Here is a 27,109-nt window from a genome sequence, read left to right on the forward strand (position 1 = left end):
TGACTGCCCCCGTGGTGTCCCTGCATAAATTCACTCCATCCCCTTTCCGACCCCGTCTCTGCCCCAGAAGAAGCGGAGTGATGCCGTGAACGCCACCCCCGCAGGGTATGCGGCGTCTCCATCCCTTGCCTCCTTCCCTGCGTGCAGTGGTATCTCCTGCATCTCCCCGTCGCGCTGCGGAGAGTAGTGCAGCCTGCGGAGCTCCTGGCTTTGCCCGCTTCCTGGCTGGCTCAGGTCTAGCTGGCTGGGAAGGTGCGAGCAGCGCAGCCGGGGAAGAGGCGGAGAGGGGGAGACAGAGGGGAACAAAGCGCAGAGGCAGCTGCAGAGGAGCAGGCACAGGAGACGGCTGAGGGATGGCAGCGGGAAGGGGCTGGGGGCTGCTGGCGCTGTGCGGGGCGCTCAGTGCCTGCTGCTGGCTGCTGTGCGCCGGGGCGGCTGAGCAGGAGGCTGCCGCCGGGGCGAGCCGGCGGCGGAGGCTGAGCCAGGAGGACGGCATCTCCTTCGAGTACCACCGCTACCCGGAGCTGCGGGAGGCGCTGGTGGCCGTGTGGCTGCAGTGCCCCTCCATCAGCAGGATCTACACCGTGGGGCGAAGCTTCGAGGGCAGGGAGCTGCTGGTCATCGAGATTTCGGATAACCCCGGGAGACACGAGCCTGGTAACTGCCACCCACCCTGCGCAGCCCTCTCCGCCCTGAGATCCCCTCTGCCTGAGCCAGCATTAGCCCTGCGTGGCTGGGAGGAGGGACAGGCACTGCCAGAGCCGCGGGGATCACGTCAATATCGCTTACAGGGCAGCGGGAATAACGGCAGGCTTAGCGCTGCCATGGGGGGATAGGCATCATCCCTAGCCCTGGTAGGGAGATAGGAAGAATATACTAATTAGCAGTTCTTAGGCAATAGGAATGTAGTAATATTAGTACATGTAGGGCAATAGCAATCATGTAATATTAGGACTGTGGAAATAGTAATGAGTATAGGAAGGCTACATGAATCATTGAACAATTATTTCTTATAGGGGATAGGAATCATAGATTAGGCATAATAGTTACTTGTAGTGCTATAGACAGAATAGAATGACACTTACAGTGCTTTAAATGTTCAAAGCCTAGTAATAACATTATTATTAAAATCTTCGCTTTGCTAGCAGGGATAAATATATGGAAGCTTCTATCAGTCTATTAGTTGTTTATGTTTTAAATTTTATCATTAAAATGAATGCTGTATGATTAACATCCAATAAAAGTCATATTAGAAATCCCAGAAAACAATGACCCTGATCGGGGCTAAAAGATCTCCCTTTAATTCTGATTTATGAGGGACTACCATGTTCAGCCATATTGGAAGGAAATTACCTTCTTTATTTCCTGACCTAAAGAAAATTACAATTTAAAATCTAACATGTCTGTGCAGAAATCTGGGTCACCTTTGAGTGTGTAAAATGCTGTGTTGTCTGTGGGAATGGTAGAAGCACATATTGTTACAGCTAATGATTAGCAGTTGCACCAATTATATTCTGGGGAGAGAAATTAACACCTTGTTATTACTTGTACTTACCTTTTGAGGTAGTTACAGCAGGTGATTACAACTGACGTTTATAGTATATTGGTTTTATACATATACAAAATGCATTTCTAATCAGTGCAAGTTTACTCATTTGTATAACATTTATTTCCAAATATTGTGTTTTTAAAGGCCTAACCCTGAAAGGTGCTAAACAGCTGAGGACTGATATATAGCCCTTTGCAGTCAATAGGAGTCTTTCCATTGACTTAATTAGGTTGGGGGCAGGCCCACCCACATTAGCACTGATTTCAATGGGAGTTATGAGTGCTGAGCACCCATAGGTTCAGGCCCCACATGATTTGAGCTTTATCTTTAATTGTCTTTTTGACCTCAGGTAATATACCCCTGCCTGGCATTCTTTGGGAGTTATATTGCTTTTGACAGCACCATGACTATTGATAACCATGTTAAAAATGAGAGGTGGTAGAATATCTGATGTAATAAAAAGGCAAAATAATGGGTAAATACAGGATAACACTAGTATAGTTTTGGAATGAAATATAAATACCAAAATTGCAAGTGAGTTAAGGTATTTTATCATTGGTTTTGGGGCCATTTTGACAGCAAGCATGATATTTAAAGTAAGAGGTAAGTATCATTGATGATTATTATTTAATGTACATATTTGAATGATGTGCAGATGTTAGTATGGCTTTCTGAGAGTTATTGCTTTTTATTATTATGTATTTATCCAGCATTCATTCAATCTACTTAAAATAGGAAGAAAAAGACAATTTTACATATTGTGGGATGGGAGAATATAATTTGCATGGAAGCTCTGATCCTGCCCCTTTTGAACTCACTGGAGGCTTTGCTACCGACATCAGTGAAAGCAGGATCAGGCTCTATATCAGTTCCTTACTTCGTCCTTTAACAAAAATGTTTTAATAGACCACGGATAGGGAGCTTTCTTTGGGATTGATCCTGTAAATGACTGCAATGAACACTGAGGATGTTCACCACCTCATAGGAGGATCCCCTTACTGTAATTAAAATGTTCACACTGAACATATTATTTGAGAACCTCTGATTCAAATATGTGTAATATGACATATCCGAGCAAGCTGTAGCAGCCAATGCTGAAAATGTGTATTTTTTTCCCTAAAGATTAAGCAGGATTTAAACTGTGAGAGTTTATTGTTGGATAAAAGCCTTAAGGTCTGATTCTGTAAGGTGCTAAGGCACCTCTTGAGAGGTGCTGAGCTCCCTTTACGTTCAGTTGCATTCAAGAAGCACTTGACACCTTGCAGGATTTTCTTAGGATGTCTAGAGAGTAATATCTTGTGTCTGGATATATACAGTAACTAAGGGCTCGAACCAAAGCCCATTGAAATAATTGGATAAACTACTAATGACTTCAATGGACTTTGGATCAGACCCTGACTGCCTAAATACTGTTAATGGGCATTTTAGAAATGTGTTCAGTAATAATAAAAATGCTAGAAACTTTCTTCAGATTAGTAAACAATGTCACTTTTTATTTTCCTATGTATGCCTTTGTGATATATATAGCAAAAGAAGTGGAGCCCTGTATCAACCCTGCCAGAAAATGTGAGTATGATTCTGCAACCCTTACCTATGTGAGTAATCCTTGCTTACATCAGGAGTCCCCACTGAATTCTTTAGAGGGTGAAGACTAGTCACATGAGTAAGGATTATTCATGTAATTAAGGCTTGCAGGATCAGGCCCTATATGATTTATTTTAAGCTATCATTAAATTACGATTTACAGAATTTTGTGACACACTTCGGAGTTGTGATCCAGCCTGTCCTTACAATAAAAATACCCTGAGTCATTTTTTTTTTTTTAAACATAGTGGCCAATAGGGCAGTGATCTGCAGAGAGCTGATAACTGTAGAGACCTGATAAGAATGCTAGGCTACCCTTTGAATTATCCAGTCAGCTGCTGCAGCAATACAAACATTTTCTGTCTGGGTGCATACTTCAGGAAGTTCACATTTCTTAAAGAAACTCTGATTATACCCTTGAGTTGCAAAAGTAGCATCTTTTTATAAGTAAAAGCTGTACAGAATCTATTTGTGTTGTTGGTTTTAATGACTGTGAAGGAATAAAGAAGCACAAAACAGGACACCCTTTGATTTATTGTGTGAAGCTGAACCAAAAGGTTGGTTGCCAACTTTCTAATGGCACAAAACCGAACACCCTTGCCCCGCCCCTTCTTTGAGGCCCCACCCTGCTCACTCCGTCCCGTCCCGTCCCCCCCCCCCCTCCCCTCGCTCCCCCCCCCCCCCCCCCCCCCGTCGCCTCGCTCTCCTCCACTCTCACTCACTCGCTCATTTGCACTGGGCTGGGGAGGGTCCCTTTTTGACTGGGTGTTCTGTTGAAAACTGGACACCTGGCAAACCATAATCTTTGTCAAATTTTTTATATATAAACACACATCAGCAGGCAGATGTCATGTAAATACAGGCATCAATATATGCACACAGGCACAATGTGCATAAGCATGTGCATCAACCTGTGGTTTTAAGGAATTATTCATGGAAAGGAAACAATTTAATTTAGGTGCAATATAAGAAAACATGTGAAAAATGGAAAGGACATTTATGTAAGCATGTATTAAATTACTCAAGCAACTGGAATGATTCTTTAAGACCTCATATTTGCTGGGATAAAAATAAATTAAGAGGTTTTTTTAAAACCCATAATATGCACATTAGAAACAAGAATGGCTCTTTAGAAACAAATCTGGTTTCTTGCATAAGTGTAGGAAGTATCTTGGCAATCCTTTAAAAAAAACACAGATTATGCACTAGAAAACAAGAATGACTTTTTTTGAACTGTTCCCATAGATCTGCTAAATGTTAAAGGTAGGAGAATGCCAGGTTTTACTTTGCCAAAAGTTTCTGATTGTGAATTAAGCACTAGCAGAATGTGTTGCATTTTGTGCAATCCTGAATACTATACAACGTAAGCAATTTAGGGTGAAATGTTTTTCTGTGATTCTCTTGTGATCCATGACCATGAGACTGGATTCTGACTAAAAGGGAAATAAATGTACTTTTGATGGTGGCAGTTCCTTTTTGAGTACTACAGAACTCAAACAGGAGATTAGAGCCCAATGCAACTGTCAGAAAAGGCATGGCTGAATAAGGAGAAGTAAAACCAGGAGATGAAAATTCCTGGAACTCTAACAAAGAGTTTCAGATAGAGAGGGGAGTCAACATTGGTAGTATCAAATACAGCAGTATGCTAAAGGAGATGGAGAAGGAACCAGAGTCAGCTGAAAGCAAACCATTGATCTAGAAGGGCAGTTTTATTGCTGTTAAGGTGGTGGAAGCTGAACCCAGTCTAGAAATGATCAAGGACATTGTTTTGGGAGAATTGGTTAGGTGAGAAAAGACAACTTTCTCCAACTTCTTGCTAAAAATGGTAAAAGTGAAGATGGGACAGTAGGTAGTGAGGTGTGGGAAATTCTGGGGCAATGGTTGGTGATATAGTATGCCTGAAACTATCAGGGAAGCTGACAATAAATAACTGAATATTACTGTGATGGGGGATAACAGGTGAAAATCTGGCCCCATTGAAGTCAATGACAAAACTCCCAGTGACTTCAAAAGGGCTACGGTTTCATGCAATGTTTCTTTCCTCTTTTTTGTAAAATGCTTTGAGATCTTCAGATGAAAGGTGTGTGTGAAGGGTACCTCATTATTTTATTATATAGAGGGCCTTGGTTGAGAGGCTAAAGGAGGCAAGGTGAAAAGAAAAAGTATGGCATTGCTTTTTCTTTAATGATTGTATGTACTCTCTCCATCTTGTGTATGAAAAAAGCATTCTGTTTATTAATTAAACTAACAAACAAAAAAACCTAACAGTATTTTGCTGTAATTCAGTTGCAGGATAAATTTGCGTATTGTTCTAAGGATTTTACAGGGTTTCCCTTCAGTTTAAAAAGAAAACCAATGGGCTTAGCCCAGGGCCGGTGCAACCCATTAGGTGACCTAGGCGGTTGCCCAGGGCGCTAACATTTGGGGGGGTGGCAACCGTGGCGGCCGGATCTTCGGCTGCCCCGGTCGTCGTCGGTATTTCGGGGGCGGGACCTTCCGCCGCCGAGGGCAGCAAAAAAGCTGGTGGCGCACCTGGCTTAGCCTCTGGAAATATGATCTCCAAGGGGACAAACACAATAGATGCAGATGGAATCTTTGTGACTGGGGATAGTCAAATCCTATGCAGAAGATTTTATCTGGTAATAGCAATGATATAGAGAGGCTGATGTTGCACCATTGAAGTCAATGGGAATTTTGCCACTGATTTCAATGAGAGCAGGATCAGATCCATATCATCCAAGAGAATAGGTTTCTGGGCCCTGTAACCATAACTTGTACAGTTAACTAATAATATATTACTACAGCATTTTGTGACTAAAATTTAAGTTAATAAGTAATCAAAACCTATTTCCATTGTTTCTCAACCATTAATCTCCTGATCCTAGTCCTCACTGAGGCAAAGCTTTTAGTGATTTCAACATGAATTTTGCCCGAGGAAGGAACAAGAAAGTGCAGGAACGGGAACTAGCTCTGTACCTTATTGCTCTGCTTAGTGCACCTGAGAAAATGAGTAGGCTGGGGCAAAGGTGTCTCTGTGTGTAAATAAGTGGCCTGATTTTTTCAGAAGTGCTTAGCAACCAGCAGATTGCGTATAGGTGCTTAAATGTGGATTAGGAGTCTAACTTTTGGCATCCATTTTTTGGCAGTCTTGATCCTAAATAACAAAACCTAAATGTGGGCACTATAGTTATTTGCACCTGCAAAATTTTAGGTACAAAAAAAGAGAAGCCTCTTTCAAGCTGGACTAAAAATCAGGCCTACAATATATTTTAACAAACAGAGCAAATAAAGCTACTGCCAGCCAGCAAAAAAGCACATACCCGATGCTTAAGATGTCATCAGAGAGTCTATTTCACAACTGTGACATCAGCAGAAAATACAACCTTTTCTCCCAAAGATTGTAAAGTTGATCGTGAGTGATAGATTACTTGGCAAAATTGCCTGTGACATTAGAATTTTACTGCTTCATAACGGCCCATTTCATAATTATTTTAAATCAGTTTGTAAGTTTAAAAGACTCTACACAAATTTTAGAAAAATGGTGATAAGTTTTATCATACAAAAAACAAGCAAATATGGGGGAGGACAGAATGATCTTTAGCACACTGTATGAGTAATATTCTGTGCTGTGTCTCCTAAGAGATGTAGCACAGGAGGAACGGAGGTGGGGTATGTGTGTGGAAGGTGGCTTTTTGCTATCTTTGTGCCATATGTGCTGCTGTGGGGGCTAAAATGCATCCAGCATAAATTAAAGCAGCCTATTTTAATTTATGGGAGCCTTTCCCCTGGCTGCCTCTGGGCTGGGCGGCAGCCAGGAATCCCCTGGTCCACCATCTTCTACTTCTAGGCCCACACCTACTTTGGGGCTTTTTGAGAGGGCACTTAAATTGGCTTTATGCTGCTCCTGAACTGAGGAAATTCTCCTTTGGCCCATTTAACCTGTTTAAAGCTGCTATCCACTGCCGGAGTGGTGTATATGTACCAAGGCAGGGGCTAGATCTGGGCAAAATTTATGTCAGGTTCAGCAACACCAAAATGTTTTGCAAATTCATGAAGATTCCACAAATTGTTCATTTAAATCTCCCAGCTCCCCCATTTAAAAAAAAATCAAAATATGTCCTTTCAACATTTTCAAAATGAAAATTTTCAGTTTTTTGGTTTGAAGTGACATTTTGTTTCAAAATTTCCTTTAATGTTTTATTTTTTTAAAATAGAAAAATATTTAAAAATGGTCCACATTGAACAAAATAGTTCATTTAACTGAACTCAAAATGATTTTTTAAATGTTTTTGATACACAAAAATTTTGGACAATTTTTGTTTTCAGTCCAATCTGGAATTATTTTTTTTTTCTGACTTTTCGAAATTACCATGATTCACTCAGCTCTAGAAGGGACTAGGATCCCACCTGTGAATTTAATTAAAATACTTCTTAAAATCTTGACTGAATTGATCTGAAGTGTATAAAACATCTTACAGGAAAACTTTGAATTAGGCAATAATGAATACATCATTTTAAGCTAATGTTGACAATAGAAACCACTTAAGCCTCATTTTCTTGGTTACCATGAAGTCATCAGAACATCAGATATTATTATTTATAGCCTTATTGTTTACAGTTAATTGCACTTCATTGTATAGTATTTTGTTCCTTTCTGTTTCTGTCTCTGTCAGTCTCTCTCCATCTAGAAATAGAAATCCCATGTGTTATTTGATAAGATCTATTATTATCTCCTGTTTTGGTGAAGCATTAATGCAAATTGAATATGGCAAGTGACTTGTTTTTAACACTGGACATTAGAGAGAGGCTCATTTTATTATATCTTTAATGTTTAAATAGACAACACTTTTTGTTAAGTGATAGTGTTTAGCATCATCTTGCTGCAGAGAGGTCATGGAGAACATGGGGCCAGTCTCCTATATGCAAGAGCACCGATGGTGGAAACTGAGGTTATATTTCTCAAAGTGCACTGTAAAGCCGGGGAAATTACAAATACAATAAAGACAGGAACACAAAGAAAATACTTGGACGTATCTTGAGTATAAGAAGTGCTACAGAGTCACCAAATTACTCCATATTTTCTCTGTAATTTGTCGTTCAGTTTGTCCTTCTATAGCACCTCATCATTTGCAATCCTCTTAAAACATGTGCCAGCCTTCAGCCAACATCTCCCACAGTGACTCTTTCCACCTTCCTGTTTCTTAGTGCTGATCTTCCCTCTTCTGAACTGGGACACTGTTTCCCCCCCCCCCCCCATTCTTCCCTACTTTCACTGAAAATAATTCCAAGGCAAACAAACATTTTTGTTGTCATACGGACACACACGCTCTGAAAATGGTACCACTGCCAAAAATATCCAGTCTCATTCTCATTTAAAAGAAAGCACCAGAATTGTCTGGGGGGAAAAAAAATCAACCAAAGCCTGGGAGGTGCTGAGCATCTGTAGTTCCCAATTAACCTGGAGATTTGTCTTTATAGAAATAAAATCCTACAATAATACAGGCCCAGATCATACCCAAGGATCTGCACCCAGATCTCCTTTGTTTGTGTGGAAAGGAGAAGGTTACTATCTCTGTGGAAGTCCTCTTCTCTTTCCCACCCACCCCTGCAGAGCACTCTGCAGGTCCAGAGAATTTGTTCATTGTGAGGGAGTTGAAAATGAGGAGGGCTAGTCTGTGGCCTCAGGGGAACAACCAGCAGCTGTATTAATTTTCCTGTGAAACCGCCTCTGTGCTGGCACAACTGAGTAAACTGGGGAGTCCTGGGGCAAGTATTGGCGAGAAGAGTTCCCAGCAGCATGGTTTTAATGGATCCCAGAACTAGTGTGGGATGGCAATATATCCTTAGCAGATTCCATAATGTACATGGATCTCTTGAGATCTGCAGGGTTTGTGAGCCAGATTCCTGGTTTCTTCAATGAAAGAACAACCTCCCTGCAACAGAGAAGTGTGGAGTTCACTCCAAAATGGGAAATGCAGAGTTTCCAAGCTCTTACATGGATATTTCCACACAATCACAATCTGCCCCATAATGTTTTAGTAACACTTGTTGAGGTTTAGTTATTCCAGTTCTGTTGGTGTCAAATTTTGAGCAGCCTCATCTGAAACATTTAGTACAAATTATTTAATGAGATAATTTGCATATTTTAAAATTTGCATATAACAATAAACTTCCGTTTATGATCAGCACTTCTTGCACCAAACAGTGGTGAGGGTAAGTCATGAAGCAGCACAGAATTTGGCAGCTGTAGTCATAGCTGGGGTAGGTAGGTGGATGCCTGAAAACGGATGGGGCCAATAGTGACCCTTTACCTTCTGCCAACTCTTCAGCTTGCTCCTGCTGCCTCCTTCCCTTCCTGGGGCTTGCTGCTTTTCCCATACTCACATCCAGCAGGAGGAGCAGTGAGATGAGAAAAATATGGCTGCCGTGTTGCTTGCTTAGTAGGCACCATCCTAGTTGCTTGCAGCAATTCTTGGCCATTCCGTTCTCTCAGCTGGATGCATAGGATCTCAGTTGGGCTGCAGGAATGTGTGACACATGGCAGCAGCCTTGCTATTCCATGGAGGACCCAGTCTTTCTGCCTGATGACAAATTAGGACAGGAAGAAAGAAATTCACTTCCAATAAGAGGAAACAGGTCATTCTGAATGTTCCTTTTAGATAAGTTGTACTCTGTACTGAATTATTTTTTTCCATATATATCTTTGTTTTTGTTTTCTCTGTAGTCAGATAGCAATATGCAGCCCTTACCTAAAGTTTTTGTGCGCCTCCAGCTTCAGTCCCCTTTTCTGTGTAGCTCAGCACAATCCTTCATCCATGTTTCCTGCCTGAAATCTCTAGATCAGTGGTTTCAACCTTTTTTTGTTTGTGGACCCCTAAACAATTTCAAATGGAGGTGTGGATCCCTTTGGAAATCTTAGACGTAGTTAGGGTTAGTTGGTGAAAGGAGAGAGGTAGCTAAGGAAAGCTTTAAGTGTATGGTAGATGGAAGGGGAGGCGGAGGGATGGAGTTGAAGGAACACTAGATTTGTTGGGGCATATTATTTGTCTTCTTTTAAAACTCCTAAACATCATCTGCCTATGAAGAAAACTGGTCCCCATATGTGGCATTGGGAAGGAATTCTCCCCCAGATCAGATTATTGGGGACGTTGGGAGTTTTCATCTTCCTCTGCAGCTTGTGGGAAAGGGTCACTTAGTAGGATCATCTGGGCATGTCTCATTTAATTAATTCCTTGCCATTGCAGGCAGGGCCGTCCTTACCCATACACAAAGTATGCAGCTGCGTAGGGCACCAGAAAATGTGGGTACCAAATTTCCTGGTGCCCTGCGCAGCTGTGTGCTGCTCCAGATCCTGCTCTGGCTCTTCCCCAGGGCCCCCGCCCTGCTCCGCCCCCGTCCCACCCCAGCCCCGCCTCTTCCCACCCCTGCTCTGCCCCAGCCCCACCCCCACTCCCCTGAGCTCAGTAGCATGGCCGGGTCTACACTCACTGGCGGCGGGAAGTGCAGAACCGGCCCCAGCCGCGCCGCCAGTGAGTGCTGTGGGTTGGTTCCCTCCTGCCCCCCAAGCCAGCTCCTCCCCGCTCCTCCCCTGCAGAGACCTGCCCCCCCATGGGGGGGCTTCGTAGGGCCCCAGAATAGCTAGGGACAGCCCTGATTGCAGGGTCCTCGGGCATTGGCGTGCCTTACCACCGGTCCCGTTCTCTGTCAATAATTTGGCTGCTGGGGGCTTTCATCTAGTTCTGGTTGTTGGCTTAGTGTGGGGCTGGCTGGGTGGTGCTGGTGGCCTATGATATAGAGGAGGTCATACTAGACCAGGGGTAGGCAACCTATGGCATGCATGCCGAAGGCGGCACGCGAGCTGAGTTTCAGTGGCACTCACACTGCCCGGGTCCTGGCCACCGGTCCGGGGGGCTCGACATTTTATTTTAATTTTAAATGAAGCTTGTTAAACATTTTAAAAACCTTATTTACTTTACATACAACAATAGTTTAGTTATATCTTATAGAAAGAGACCTTCTAAAAACATTAAAATATATTACTGGCACGCAAAACCTTAAATTAGAGTGAATAAATGAAGACTCGGCACACTGCTTCTGAAAGGTTGCTGATCCCTGTACTAGACGATCTGGTAGTCCTTTCTGGCATTAAACTCTATGACTAAACCAGATATGCTTAAAGGAAAGACCATTCTACATTGGGGGAAATAATCAGGACAGATTCTAACTTGCTTAAAAACAAAATATCCAGACTGCTCTGTTTCTCCTATTGAACTTAGTAGCAAAATAATTTATATTGTTTATGCAGTAAGATGACTGCCACCATGTTAGCAAACTCAGGGAGTTAGGTAGGCAAAATCCCATGGGAAGCAAGTCTAATGTCTACACTACAGGATTAATCCGAATTTAGATAATTCGAATTTGGGAAACAGGTTGTATAAATTCGATTGTGCGCGGCCACCCTAAGCACATTAATTCGTTTTTTAACCACATTAATTCGGTGGTGTGCGGCCACACTACCCCATTACTTTAACCACAGTAATTCGGTGGTGTGCGGCCACACTAACCCTAATTCGAATTAACAAAATCGATTTAGGCGCTACTCCGCTCGTCGAGGTGGAGTACAGAAATCGATTTTAAGTGCCCTTTAATTCGAATTAACTGGCTCTGTAGTGTGGACGGGTGAAGGGTTAATTCGGATTAACGCAGCTAAATCCGAATTAAAGTCGTAGTGTAGACCAGGCCTAAGGGGAAAAACAATTGAAGACAGCTGGCAGTTTTTCAAACAGACATTATTAAGGGCACAAGAGCAAACTATCCCACTGCATAGGAAAGATAGGAAGTATGGCAAAGACCACCCTGGCTTAGCCAGGAGATCTTCAATGATCTAAAACTCGAAAAAGAGTCCTACAAAAAGTGGAAACTCGGTCAAATTACAAAGGATGAATATAAATGAGGAGGGAAAGATAATAACAGAAAATATGGAAATGGCAGAGGTGCTTAATGACGTCTTTGTTTCAGTTTTCACCAAGAAGGTTGGTGGCGATTGGACGTCTAACATAGTCAATGCCAGTGAAAATGACGTAGGATCAGAGTCTAAAATAGGGAAAGAACAAGTCAAAAATAAGTTAGATGTCTTCAAATCACCAGGGCCTGAATGCATCCTAGAATATTCAAGGAGCTGACTGAGGAGATATCTGAGCCATTAGCAATTATCTTTAAAAAGTCATGGAAGATGGGGGATATTCCAGAAGACTGAAAAGGGCAAATACAGTGCCCATCTATAAAAAGTGAAATAAGGACAACCCGGGGAATTACAGACTAGTCATATTAACTTCTGTACCCGGAAAGATAATGGAGCAAATAATTAAGCAATCAGTTTGCACCTAGAAGATAATAAGATGATAAATAACAGTCAGCAAGGATTTGTCAAGAACAAATAATGTCAAACCAACCTAATAGCTTTCTTTGACAGGGTAACAAGCCTTGTGGATGGGGGGAAGCGGTAGATGTGGTATATCTTGACTTTTGTAAGGCTTTTGATACTGTCTCGCATGACCTTCTCATAAACAAACTAGGGAAATACAACCTAGATGGAGCTACTATAAGGTGGGTGCATAACTGGTTTGACAATCATTCCCAGAGAGGTTATTAGTGGTTCACAGTCATTCTGGAAGGGCATAACAAGTGGGGTCCTGCAGGGATTGGTTCTGTGCCTGGTTCTGTTCAATATCTTCATCAATGATTTAGATAATGGCATAGAGAGTACACTTATAAAGTTTGCGGACAATACCAAGCTGGGAGGGGTTGCAAGTGCTTTGGAAGATAGGATTAAAGTTCAAAATGATCTGAACAAACTGGATAAATGGTCTAAAGTAAATAGGATGAAATTCAATAAGGACAAATGCAAAGTACTCCACTTAGGAAGGAACAATCAGTCGCACACATACAAAATGAGAAATGACTGCCTAGGAAGGAGTACTGTGGAAAGGGATCTGGGGGTCATAGTGGATCACAAGCTAAATATGAGTCAAAAGTGTAACACGGTTGCAAAAAAAGCAAACATCATTCTGGGATGTATTAGCAGGAATATTGTAAGCAAAACACAAGAAGTAATTCTTCTACTCTACTCCGCATTGATTAGGCCTCAACTGTAGTATTGTGTCCAGTTCTGGGTGCCACATTTCAGGAAAGAGGTGGACAAATTGGAGAAAGTCCAGAGAAGAGCAACAAAAATGATTAAAGGTCTAGAAAACATGACCTATGATGGAAGGTTGAAAAAATTGGGTTTGTTTAGTCTGGAAAACAGAAGACTGAGAGGGGACGTGATAACAGTTTTCAAGTACATAAAAGGTTGTTACAAGGAGGAGGGATAAAAATTGTTCTTCTTAATCTCTGAGGATAGGACAAGAAGCAATGGGCTTAAATTGCAGCAAGGCCGGTTTAGGTTGGACATTAGGAAAAACTTCCTAACTACCAGAGTGGTTAAGCACTGGAATAAATTGCCTAGGGAGGTTGTAGAATCTCCATCATTGGAGATTTTTAAGAGCAGGTTGGACAAACACCTGTCAGAAATGGTCTAGGTAATACTTAGTCCTGCCTTGAGTGCAGGGGACTGAACTAGATGACCTCTCAAGGTCCCTTCCAGTTCTATGATTCTATGTATTGAGTGAGCATAGGTGCTGGAACTAGAGGTGGTGGGGGTGCTGCCGCACCCCCTGGCTTGAAGTGGTTTCCATCATATACAGGGTTTACAGTTTGGGTCAATGCCTCTCAGCACCCGAGCTATACAAATTGTTCCAGTACCCCTGTGAGCGAGGTGATGAATGTAGTTTAATTTTGTAAGAAATGCCAACTTAATTGCTTTTTGAAAAAAAATTACATATTTAGAAAGTTTTGTAAATTTAGAGGCATTTTCCTTCAAACAAAAAGGGAAAACAGTTTTATCAGAACAAAAAGTGTATGTGTGGGGGTACTTTCAGTAATGCTCTCCTCACAACAGCCCATCAAGGAAAGGGAAAGAGCTAGACATTGCTAAGCATTATTTTACTTTGTTTTTAAACATTTGTGAATTCATCCAAAAGTTTTATTGTTTGTAGTGTAAGAGCACTTTTAAAGTTCAATTAAAAACAGAAGTATGTAGAACACATGATAATTTCAAGAGCCAAACTGTGTGCTGGGATGGACTTGCAGAACTCCCACTCAAATCCAGGGGCCATGAAAGGCATATTTGTGTGCAGAGTTTCAACCAAAGTGAGCAATTTAGGACTCTGATTGTGCAAAGACTTACACACGTGCTTAACTGTATGTACTAGGGGTAGTTCCATTGAAGTCAGTGGATCTATTCACCATGTGTAAGGTTAGGCCTGCACATAAGTTTTTGCAGGATCAGGGCCTAGTATTTTTATTCCCAAGTTATACTTCTGGTCAAGGTGTTTAATTACCTCAGTTTTTATCATAATGAAAAAGGGATCATAGAGCCATATTGGCAGCTCTGTATGCTACTTGGGAAGCCCCTAGGCTGGCGTATTTCTCAGGGGCTGAATCCAACCATTTTACAGCCCCTTTACTTTGCTGCATGAAGGGGGGACAGACTGTAGCCAAGAATCAGTGCCCAGATCTCCATAAAGGGCATTACTTTGCACCATTGACTCCAGTGGGGATTTTGCTAGAGAATTCATAAAAATCAGGTCTAGGCCCTAGCATATTATGGAGAACTCTGAGTTCTTTGTTCAGAATCTGCTATTGATAGTCAGATGGTTTTTGAAAGAGTTGATTATGTTGACTTGGTTTCTCAGGGGTGATACAGTTATCACTACCTCCATATCTGCAGAATTCATTAGGAATTTCTAACAAAAAACAAAAGGCAAGCCTGTTGTGTCATTGAGCTGGACAGTCAGAACAAACCTGGTGTTGTACGGTGGTTAGACTAATGTGAACTCTAGGTCATTAGTAGCATGAGTTTTATAAAGTGTGATGATTTTCTAAGGCATCATGAAGCACTTGATGAAAAGCAGCAGAATACAGTTATGTGTTTCACAGAATATGATCTTGCTATTGTGTTAATTTTCCTTATGTGAGAAATTTACTGCTATAAAAATTAATTCCTTTTATCCAGGAGCAGTTCTGTATTCCATAATTACTTGATCAGTTTCTTGATACTTTAATTAAGGCATGTGATGAGACACGAGGCCAATGCCTGAAAGTCTGGCCCTTGTTTTTGCTGGCATGAAAAAGCGGGGTACAAGTTTGTGTCTGCAAAAATGGAGCCCAAGTTAAGCCAGGCAACCCAGTCTGGAAATTTGGCACTACACATATAGTCATGCAACACATTTGTGGTGAGGTAAAGAAACAAATAATATTGCTTTATGTGCTTGCTTTGGGCTGCATGCTACTAATAAACCATGTACGATACTTTCTCTATATGGTAAATTCTTAATCTTATATCCAATGTCCTTTTTCTTAGCAGGATCTCTTTAAACAAAATTCTGACATGCATGGCACGATAGAGCTCTAACAAAGGTATTTCTAAAGATATACAATGGGGAAGATGGAGTACAGTGGGAAAGGGGATTGTAGCTACCAAATGTATGTGGAATCAAGAAAAAGAAGTGAAAAGAAAAGTGTGTAACTTAAGGCTGCCAATTCAGTTAATCAATATGATGATTAGAAGTACTGGGCATTAGTGAAAAGGATGTATTCATTTTGAAACAAGTTCCTGGGATGAAATCCTTGCCCCTTTGAAGTTGATGGTAAAATTCCCATTAAATTCAGTGGGAGTAGGATTTCATTCCCAATCTCTGGTAACCTACTTCATAGTATTGTGGGTTGAGTGAGGACATCTACTAGAAGACAGTGGGGACTTGAAGGGCTTGAGACCTGGACAGTACTGAGCCCAGAAAATAGAATGGTAGCAGGGTTTGTAGGTATTTTTTTGCAGTGAAAACAACATAAATCATTGTTAGCTCTTATGACAAATCTATATGATGAATAAGTACTGACATACTGTGGATGTGTGGGTGGGGGTTAAGAGTGTCTGCAGGATCAATAATCCCAAACATATGAGCTGATTTACCCAGAATGCCTCTAGGGTTACTGGAGGTGTGCATTGTGGAGTGGGAGCTTTGCCATCCTATGGCTGGTGTAGGAGATTGAGGATGGGGCTTTGCCTCACCTCTTTGAGATGTCTAATACTGGCAAGGGTGCTAGACTGACTCAACTCCCTGTTGCTACTGTGTCTAGTCCCTGCCCATAGAGAGAAGGCTTCCTCTGTCCTTCCTTTCCTTTTGTGTACCTCTGCTAGCCAAATCTTGTCATTGGTAAATGACAAGACATTTGTTTGAGGAAGCACTGCAGTATTTGATCCAACATGTGGCCACTCATTAGAGGTAAATGTAGATAACACTAAATGGTCAGAATAGATCTGTAAATAATAAACCCTATGAAATACAGTTTTAGGACAGTACACTTTGTTTTAAAATTAATTCAACAACAGTGCTGTTCAATCTTTTCCCAAAGCCAGGCAGGCTTTTATAACTGTATAAATCATAGTCACTTTTTAGCAATCTTATTTAATCTGGCCCAAGACATTTAATCTGGTCTGTTTGTTTACTCATAAACTAAATCCTGAGATGTAGGCTGAGATAAACCAAGAGGCAGCTTTTATGTGGAAACATCATTTGTCATGGAATATAAGATGCCTAATTTGCAACTATATAAAGACTTTGCTCTTATTGCAGAATGTGCATATGGTCTAAGTACTCATCAGATGCTGTAGGTGCAGATCTGTATTAAAGCCAGATAGAAAGAAGTTGTTTGATCTGGTGAGATTTGGGCCCTTTGGCTAAGATTTAATGAGGTCACAGTTTAATATTTGATACATTTTCTTTGGCAGATATGTCTTTGCAGGAGTATGAACTTTTATGTCCTTATATGATTTTCTATATCTAAATGTGATCCTGTAACACTAATTTGTGACTTTAACCATCCCTTCTTCAGATAAGTTCTCTAGTCACTCCACCCCCTCAAAAAAGATGTAAAACAAAAATAATTGAATATTTTTACTCTAAAAATAAAATTAATGTTGAAAAAATAGAAAAGAGGGCAAAAGATTTTAAATGTTAATAACTTTCACCTCACGTTAATGACTGATAAGTAACAAGTATGAATTGTTGGATGTTTCTTTCAGGAAGTTTCTAGATGTAAATCATGTAACTTGAATGACCCCTTCATAAAGGAATAGAAGCCCACACTGAGTTATACATTGCACTGGTTCACAGGCATGAACTGCATCTTCACAGCACATTTATCTTTTGTAATGAAGAATTTTAAAAATTCTTTAAGTTTTTTAAACTTTTTAAACTTTTTAATTTTTTCGACAGGAAAAGCAGAAAGCACTTACTGATTTTGGCCAATTCTGTTTTTTGGTCATAATGCTAGTGCTAGAAAAACAGCTCTAGGAACATATGTAAAATTCAGGTGAATCTAGGATCCAAACTTGTACTCCTTACTCAGGCAAAACTCTCTTTCTTTAATGGGAGATTTACCTATGTGAGAAATACAGGATCAGGCCTTTAGATGCAGATTTTAAAAGGTCCATGCTCGCTAGGGCCTGACTTTCAGATGAGTTGGGCACCCACAATTCCATTTCATGTCAATGGGAGCTGCAGATAATCAGCACTTTTGAAAATCGGGCCAGAGGCACACAAATCCAAATGATGAAGAATGGGACCTAGTGCCTGACTCACGGGTATCCTTTTAAGAACTTGCCTATTTGTATATCACTGACGAAGGAAGGTTTGAACTTTCATCTGTGGCTTGGCTGTAAGCCCTGTGTATGGGACGTTGCTGAGAGCCACAATTCCCTTCTTATTTGCTGTGGTGGGGTGGGAGTAGTAATTTACTCCTGGCCTATACTAGTAGCAAATGATGACAACTCTTGTGCTGGCTCAGCTACATTGGTTGACGCATGAAAGAGAAGAGCCACGCCTTGCCCCGCCCTGCCCACCAACTATTTGAGGGGGATTAGCAGGTGCATAGCATCCTCCTTTTGAACACTTGTCTCCATAGCCTGAACAGGAATATAAGGGAGGTTCTTCTCCCTTAAGCCCCTATATGAGCAGGTAGTTCAAGTCACAATCTAGCCCTGTATATTTGTGGAACACTCAGTACTACCTTGATGAGTGCCATAGAAATGCCTATAATTAAACAAACCACCAGATGGAAAGACCAAAACTTCACCTGGCGCTTCATGTGATGATCAAAGTAAATGAAATTCTGTAGCCAATGCAAAATGAAAATGCACCTGGTTGCATCAGACCCTTGGCTAGAGAAGTTTTAGAGCAGGCAGGCTCATTTGACTTGAAAATTGAAGAATTGTCTGAAATAGATGTTGCCATGGTGACAGAGAGGATTAGCCGTCTGAGACTGATTTCATTGGTCTGTTACTAGCACAAGTTGCTTGTTTGAGTAGCATTAATATGTTGTCTCCTGCTGCTTTATATGCTGAGACCATCTGGTGTTGGTTGTATTTAAAGGTGCAGTTCTGTTGCAGAAAGAATTGGCCAATGTGTTTTGATTTATGTTTAAAATGCATCTTATAAAAATAAAGAAGTATTTAAAAAGAGTACTCATGCCTTAAACATATTCTAAAAAGTCACAGCACGTTCAGTGATAGAGAATGAGATGCCAGTTCTAGGCAGCAGCACAGAGAATTTCTGAGATTTGTTTAATATTCAGTCAATGCACGTTTTAAAATATTCACTGCAAACACACTCCTGCACATTTCTTTGGGGCCTGTGCATTTACAGCCACGTTTCCCGTTTCAATAGGAATTCTTGTCAATGTACACTGGAAGATACTTTCTTGCTTGAGAACTATATGTGAAAAGTCCCCAGAAAGTGCTAAGTGTTGTTATTCTGTGTTAGAGTAAAGCATATCAATTTAGCTTTAAAGAAACAATAACCTATAATTAACTTACTTTGGGGTCTGTTTTTCAAGAAGGAATCAGTGCCCATTTTTTTTTTTTGGAATGAATCTACAGAATTGAAAAACATTTTAAAATACTTTTAAAAAGAAGAAAAGTAAGATAAAATCCCAAATGCCATTCATCTATTAATAAGCATGAATCCTCTGAAGAGCTGATTTACCTAAAACATATTTATAGTACACTACTGATTTACATAGGATGCTTTTGAATTTCCATTGATTTTTTTTTTCCTGGTGATTTATATCATAGTGTTTAATTATTCCCAAGACTGTAGGATTAGATGAATGAATCAAGCGGTATCAAATTTAGAATAAAACCAGCTCCCATAGAAAGCTTAAGCATTACAGTTTTGAAATATGCTCCTAAGACCAAACATTGTGTGGATTTACACCCTTGATGTCAAAGAAGGATTGCAGGGGGAGTAAATCAACACAGAATTTCGTCTTCTGTAATGTACTGAAACCAATTTCAGTCTTGATTATGAACATATGAGAGGCATTATATAGTATGATAGAAACATTTTCATATTCTAAACTTATTAACAATGACACTTCATAATGCTACTTTGCACTTTGACTCAATGCATTTTACAGGGGGTAATCACTTTGGCTTAGTGTGCAATAGTGCAGTTACATACTAAAAAGGGTCTCGGAGCTACTTCACAAATCCTTACTGTTAAGTCTTCTTGCTGAAGTTTTGGCTTTAGTGCCAAAATCATTTTTGATTATAAAGTACACTTGAAATACAAGGCCTTATAGTTAAGCCTGTTGATGCTTTACATAATAACAGGTGCTCTGTTTTGTCGTCAGAAGGCTTTAAAAAGGATCATTTTTGATCCCTATTGTATTCACAACTCAGCCCTAGCATTATTCCTACTATATTAATTATAATTGTTGACTTCCAGTGTATAACAGCAAAAGGTTATATTTTATCTGAACTTAATTTACACTTAACTGCTGTAGTTCTAGAGCAAATAATCTTGGATTGCTGATTGTCATGACTGAAATCATATTGTGCAGATTGTTGGCCAAATGCTAGAGTGTTCCTTGTAAATATATGTGTAGTGTTGTCAGTGGTGCTGGAACAATTTTTATTGTGGGGGTGCCAGGGTGGATTTGATTTAAATTGAATTGATTTAAATCATGATTTAGATCATGATTTAAATCACTAGTCAGGAAGACTCAAATTTAACCATGGATTTCTACATAGAAGTGCATTCTTGTTGGTTGTTATAACCTTAATACATATTCTTCACAACTCAGAGATAGATGTTAGGTTTCAATTTTAGAAAGTACACTATACATTTTTAAAATGATTTATTTTGAAAACTTTTCAGATTACTTTTACAGCTATATCAGAAAATGAATGATTGGTTATTTCATTTACCAAAGGTAATTGAAGCAGCTATTTATGAAGTCATTGGGAGGTGAACTATCTCCAATTGAACAGGTTAATCATTAATATTTGGAGGATTTTCTTGCCAGGCTGTATTAGGAGGAGATCACCACCAGACAGATATTTAAATTGTTTTATTTAACTAAAATAACACCATTATGTATTCTGGATTTTTTTCTTCAATAGCAAACATATTTTAACAAAACGAGCATATGAATTTTTCATTTTAGTTAAACGATTCAAGTTTTTAAAAATCAGGTTCGTTTTTGTTAAAATTGTTTTTAACTAAAATAGTTAAATGAAATTAAAAACAAAACAAAAATTAAATAGACTATGTCAGCAAGGTCAACATGAGACACTTAAAATATTGACTTCTGCAGCTAACACAGTCGTCTTCATCTTCATTTTCCTGTTTGTTCATAATCTGGAAAAGAAAAGCTAGTTTTCCTGCTTTTTCAGGTCCCAAATGATTTCTCAATTTGGAATGAATTAGTCCAAAGGAAGAAAATATTTTTTCTACACCGGCAGAAGAAGCTACTGCTGTTAAAAGTGAGATTATCACTTCACCTGTCTCTGAATCCAAGTGCTTAAGTGACTTCCACCAGTTTACTGGTGTGACTTTCTTTAAAACATCAGCAGCAAACATATATTTCTTGAATGGTTCACCCTTAACTCTGAAGTATATTATAGTAAGCATTATGGAGGGATGATTGTTGGGTGTCCATGTCATAGCCAACTCCTCTTCTTCAGCAGTTAAGGTTTGACCCTGGTACAGAGTATTGAGAATATTTGCAAGAAAATGAGCTGGAGCTCAAATAGGACAAGCACTTTTTTTTAATGCTTGTAATTTAACTCTATCATTGCATATTTCTCTTTTTAAGATTTCGATCAGTTCCTTCCAAATTTCAACAGCTTCAGCACTAAAACAGCTATTTCCCTGCATTTTGTTCAAGGCTACAGAAATAGGTTTCAGGGTACTCAGCATGTGTTCAACATTTCTCTTAAGTCCAATGTTGAGAACTTTGGCTGTGACAGTGCCATCTATTTTTTCATAGTTTTGTTCACAAACTGTAATCAGATTAGGCCAGTTCTTGATTTAGTGCTCAAAACAGTCCACTACTGAGTTCCATCGCACGTCTTGTGGGAGAGTTAGCTTGGTTCTTCCCACTTTTTTCAGAGCAGCTGCTGCAAAGTGGTTGTTACAGAAGTATTTTGCAATTTCAACAACATTAGCCTTTATTTCTGGAACACTGAAGTCTTTGGCTAGGAGGTGCATCAAATGAGCATTGCAACCGTATGTTATTAGCTTGGGACTCTCTTCTAAATAATTTCTTCTCATTTTGGATAGATTTGCGGCATTGTCCGTGACCAAGCTTCGTACTGGACATTTGAATTTTTCCCCCCAAAGTTTGTTATAGCTTTTACAAGAAGTAGCAGTAAGTGTTCTACTGTGTGTGCATTTCCTCATGTATCAATTGTTTCTGTAAGGAAGACATTCCCTTCTTCTGTTGTCACACGAGCACATACAACAGGATCATTGTGGACATTGCTCCACCCATCAAGACCCAGGTTAACCATTTTACCCTCTAGACCTTTTGCACAATGCTCAAGTTTTCTTTCATACACTTTATCCAGCAATTTGCCTGCGACATCTGCTCTGTTGGGTGGACTGTATCCTGGTCTTAATGACTGAACCATGTTAATGAAGTGTGGGTTCTCAATCATACGGAAAGGAGAGTTTGTTGCATAAACAAACTGGGCAATTTTTTCATCAATTACCTCTTTTTGTAATCTGCTGGTTCTTATCACAAACTTATCTATGGTTGTTTCTGGATGATGGAGATTTTTTTTTTCTTTTTGCTACAGGTGATATACTGTGACTATGTGACATACATGATGTGACTGAAACACTATCATTGGCAGATAACTCTGAAATTATAGAAAATGATGGTGATTTTGAAGGTGGATCGTTTTCAGAATCCTGTATGTTGAGGATGGATCCTCCTAAACAAAATAAGCCAATGCAGTTATTTAATTAGTATTACCATACTGCTCATTTAGTATTACTCATTGCATTCACTGACACTCAGTACTACTTTAAAGGTGAAAGGAAGATCTGCCTATTTCAGCTATGTATTTTTTTAAAATCACAACTGCATCTAAAATGCTAGTACCATAGAGTAACAACTACACCTCTATCCTGATATAATGCGGTCCTCAGGAGCCAAAAAATCTCACCGTGTTACAGGTGAGACCGCGTTATATCGGGGTAGGGAGAGGAACCGCTCCTCGCCCCAGCTCACCTCCTCTCTGCCTCCTCCCTGAGCGTGCCGCTGCCGCTCCGCTTCTCCCTCCCTTCCAGGCTTGCCGTGCCAATCAGCTGTTTGGCCCGATAAGCCTGGAAAGGGGGCGGGGGGGAAGAAGCAGAGCGGCAGAGCGGCAGCGGCGCGCTCAGGGGAGGAGGCGGAGATGAGCTGGTGTGGGAAGTGGTTCCTCTGCGCCCCCCGTTACTTGCTGCGGCCCTCCCCAGGGCCCCTCCGCCCCAGCTCAACTCCGTTCCGCCTCCTCCCACGAGTGCGCTGCAGCTCCGCTTCTCCCACCTCCCTCTCAGGCTTGCCGCGCCAATCAGCTGTTTGGCACGGCAAGCCTGGGAGGGAGAAGAAGCGGAGCTGAGCGGCGTGCTCATGGGAGGAGGAGGAGGCGGAGCAGTGAGCTGGGGCGGGGAGCGGTTCCTCTGCGCCCCCTCCCTTACTTGCTGCAGCCCCCTTGCCCCAGCTCACCGCTCCACCTCCTCCCACGAGTGCGCCGCAGCTTCGCTTCTCCTCCCTCCCAGGCTTGCCGCGCCAAACAGCTGATTGGCGCAGCAAGCCTGGGAGGGAGGAGAAGCGGAGCTGCGGCGCACTCGTGGGAAGAGGTGGAGCGGAGGTGAGCTGGGGCAGGGGGGGCCCTGGGGAGGGCTGCAGCAAGTAACAGGCGGGCGCAGAGGAACTGCTTGCGGTAACACGAATTTGTATATAACAAGGTAAAGCAGCCCCGTCCCCCGGAGCGCTGCTTTACTGCGTTATATCTGAATTCGCATTCTAGCGGACCGCATTATATTGGGGGTAGAGGTGAATTCAAGAATTGTCCAGAAGGAAGACAGGCAGTCCTTAAGAAAGTAGTATGAAATAAAAGAGTTTACCAACCTGAAGATCCTGCATGTTCAGACATGTTCCTTTCATCATCTTCAATGCAGCTTCCTCCTGAGAAGGAACACTTCTCATGATGGTGTTTCATTCAGGCAACCAGGCCTTGCATTTCTTTGTTGCACTGTTTGCATTTTGCACTCATGCCTGCCTTACCCACAGGTAGAGGAACTTCATTAAAATATTCCCAAACTGAGCCTCTCTTATGGCCTGCTGCCGTTATAGGTTTTCCCTTTTAGTGAGAGAATGGTATGGTAGAGCTCAAATCAATGAAGGCTACACTCAGAAAGGCCTCAAGACTTCTAGAATACGCTGCTGAAACAGTTTCACTTTTGTTTCTACTGCCTGTCCCTCCCTTCTCACATTTATCTCCAGACTTCTTCTCCTTGTCCAGATCTATTTCGCTCCCAACAATCTTGTATTCATTGAACTTTTTGAAACTTTGCACTTTTAGAGAGAGGTAAGGGATTGACTCTGTGTACACAAATTTGCAGAGGGACAATAGGGTTGAGGTCTGTTATTTCTCACCTCTATATTTATTTATTTATTTATTTAAAAACATTTTTGCTGTTAACAAGCATGTTATCTCTGGAGACAAATTGACAGATTGAGAACTGAAAAACTAAGCATCTCTAATGGTATCTTCTACACTGAGCACTGAGTCCCATTGGGTAGATAGAAAGATTAACCTAAATAATCTATACAGAAGCCCCTGGAACCCCATAAAATTGGGTCCCTAATCCATGAACTATTGGAACTCATTTACAAAACTTTTCTTAAACATTACATGAGTATATTGTCTCATACTATAGAATTAGAATTTATAATCCCTATTCCATGATGAGATATCTTTGACCTATGATGTATCTTACTTAAAACTATCTTTAGGTAGGTTTTTTCCTCAAAAAGCATTTTATCAAAAAATCCGAGAGGTAGTGGTGATCAGGTAGTAGACTAGCATGTAGATGGGAGCAGAGGGAGAACGGCTGGTGTCTTCAGATTCCCAAGGGCTAAGTCCTCACTTTGGGGAAATGGTGTTTGCAGGTGGCTTGCTCAAATGGCAGGATGGGTGGTGAGGGAGGGATTTGTCAGAATTGATCAGGTATCTGCAGGCTTTAGAACTTTGAGCTGAGACTAGGACCACATGCAGTGACTGGTGACATAGGGTGGTACTGGAGACATGGCTATAGAAGGTCTGAATGAGGAAGGAGATAAATCTGTGGGGAGTTTCCCTGATCACTATGAAAGTTCTACTCACTGTGAACACTGGTAAACCCACATGGGTTTGAGAAAAACTGAGGGCTGAGGGAGCTGTGTATGGCAATGCATATAATCATGTAGAGGTGTCTGATCAAAATGAGAAATGTCTGAGATTCAGTACCGGGTATACTATGGCACCAATGGCACTACCACACCAGGCCCACACTCGGAGCCCACAGTGACTACATAGGGGCCCACAGATATGTTTGGCGCCGGGGCACAAAAGGTTAATCCGGCCCTGTCCGCAGATACAAATCAGTCTCTGCTCTACCGGGAACAGCAGCGGCGAAAGGAGCAACACATCGGAGTGCCGCTCCCAGGAGCCAGTGCCTCCAGCATGACTGTACTGCCTTCAGCCCCGTCCCCTCACCCCGCCCAGTGGGCACCAGGCTCACCAGCAGCTGTCCCTGGTCATGCCCGTGTGTTCAAGTGCCTTGCACGCCCCAGACAGGAGATGCAGACCACTGCATGGAAGGGACTCCTCGCACACTCCCAGACAGTTGCTTGAACACACAAGCATGACCAGGGACAGCTGCTGGTGAGCCTGGTGCCTGCCTCAGTGGGCGGGGCTGGCCAGCACGGTGCACTGGCTCCTGGGAGCAGCACCCCGATATGCTGCTCCTTTCGCCGCTGTGGTTCCTGGTAGAGCCCTGCACCTCCACGGATGCTGATTTATATCCGCATCCGTGGATGTAAATTTGTATCCGCACAGGGCTCTACTCCCCAGTCTGTGCAAATATAACATGTTAATTACATGACCATTGACTTGAATAGACCTCAGCTACTACTGCTGTCAAAAATCTAGGGTGTGACCTTTATGCACTCCCAGTTCCATTTTTAAATTAAGTGTTGTGCAGACTGGAAGCCACTGTTCTGTATGCATTTATTCATGGGAAGGAAGGTTTAACTTTTAAAAGTAATTAGAATATTTCTATTCTGTTTGTTCCTCCCATTTTTTCCTCCATCTCCATTGCTCTTTCATAACTCCTCTTTTACCCTTTCTCCTCTTGTTCATAAAGAAGCCTCTCCAAAATGCAGAAAAGTTGGGACAATGGAGAAGAAGCAGAAGAGATTGAAAAGAACAAGTTATAAGCATTGCTGCAGATTCTACAGACTTATCAGAGCAGGCCCTGATTTCTGTTTCAGCCAGTCTTCCATGCTGCAGTAGATGGTGTGGAATGGAGGAAAAGTCCAGGCCCTTTATCAAGAATTCTGCTATCTAAAAGGAAGCTATAACTATAGTTTAGAACCAGAAAGAAGCGAGCTAATAAATAATCAATTTTTAACATTGTAGTTTAGAGCAGAATGCACCTTTTCTCTAAGGAGGCTCATTAGTGGATTCTGAGGAAACTCAGCTCTGAGTGAGCATTTTAGAAGGAAGTGTACATGAAAAATGCTGGACAAGGCAGCCAAGAAATACAGTCAGTAATAGTTCTGTTATTAAAGGCTCTATTCAGATCTCTGAGCAAAGAAAAATCACACCTGTACATTAAGGTACATACTGGAAATAGACAGAATAACAACAACTGCTGTTCAGATGATTACAGCAGTTTATAACATTCCGGAATCTGTTATTTTAGTAAGTACCCTAATAGAAGCCTCCCTAATCACACTGAAGGCAGTGAGAATATGAGGTATCCAAGCCATACCTACTATGCACCCACTGAAACAGTGAGTTTTAGGAAACAGCAATGTGCTAGCAGGGCCAATGCAACCCATTAGGTGACCTAGGTGGTCGCCTAGGGCGCTAGCATTTGGGGGGCGGCATTTCGGGTCCTTCGGTGGTGACTGCGGCGGCCGGATCTTCGGCCGCCCTGGTCGTCGTCGGCATTTAGGCGGAGGGAGCTGGGGCAGAGGGGTGCGGGGAGGGCTGCCTGCAGCAAGTAAGGGGGGGCAGCATGCAGGGGAACTCCCCGCCCCAGCTCACCTCTGCTTCCCTCCTCCCCTGAGCACGCCGCCTGGCTCTGCTTCTCTCCCTCCCAGGCTTGCAGTGCCAAACAGCTGATTGGCGCCGCAAGCCTGGGAGGCGGGAGAAGTGGAATGGTGACGGCGTGCTCGGGGAGAAGGCGGAGCAGAGGTGAGCTGGGGCGGGGAACTGCCGCATGGCTCCCCGGGCCCGGGGGGAGCTGCTGCGGGGGGGGGGGGGGGGGG

The 27,109-nt window shown here is 41.8% G+C and overlaps 1 protein-coding gene across 1 annotated transcript in view; it reads left to right on the forward strand.

Moving 5' to 3' along the window:
* Positions 1–315: 315 nt before the first annotated feature.
* Positions 316–27,109, forward strand: part of CPE (carboxypeptidase E) — a 93,688-nt gene continuing 66,894 nt past the window's right edge. The window contains exon 1 of the mRNA XM_024218923.3: positions 316–657. Coding sequence (XP_024074691.1) covers positions 354–657 — 304 coding nt within the window. The 5' untranslated portion in view covers positions 316–353. The remainder of the gene's footprint in view (positions 658–27,109) is intronic.

Source organism: Terrapene carolina, unplaced genomic scaffold (genome assembly GCF_002925995.2).
Source record: "Terrapene carolina triunguis isolate 2854851 unplaced genomic scaffold, T_m_triunguis-2.0 Scaffold66, whole genome shotgun sequence".
Taxonomy (NCBI): domain Eukaryota; kingdom Metazoa; phylum Chordata; order Testudines; family Emydidae; genus Terrapene; species Terrapene triunguis.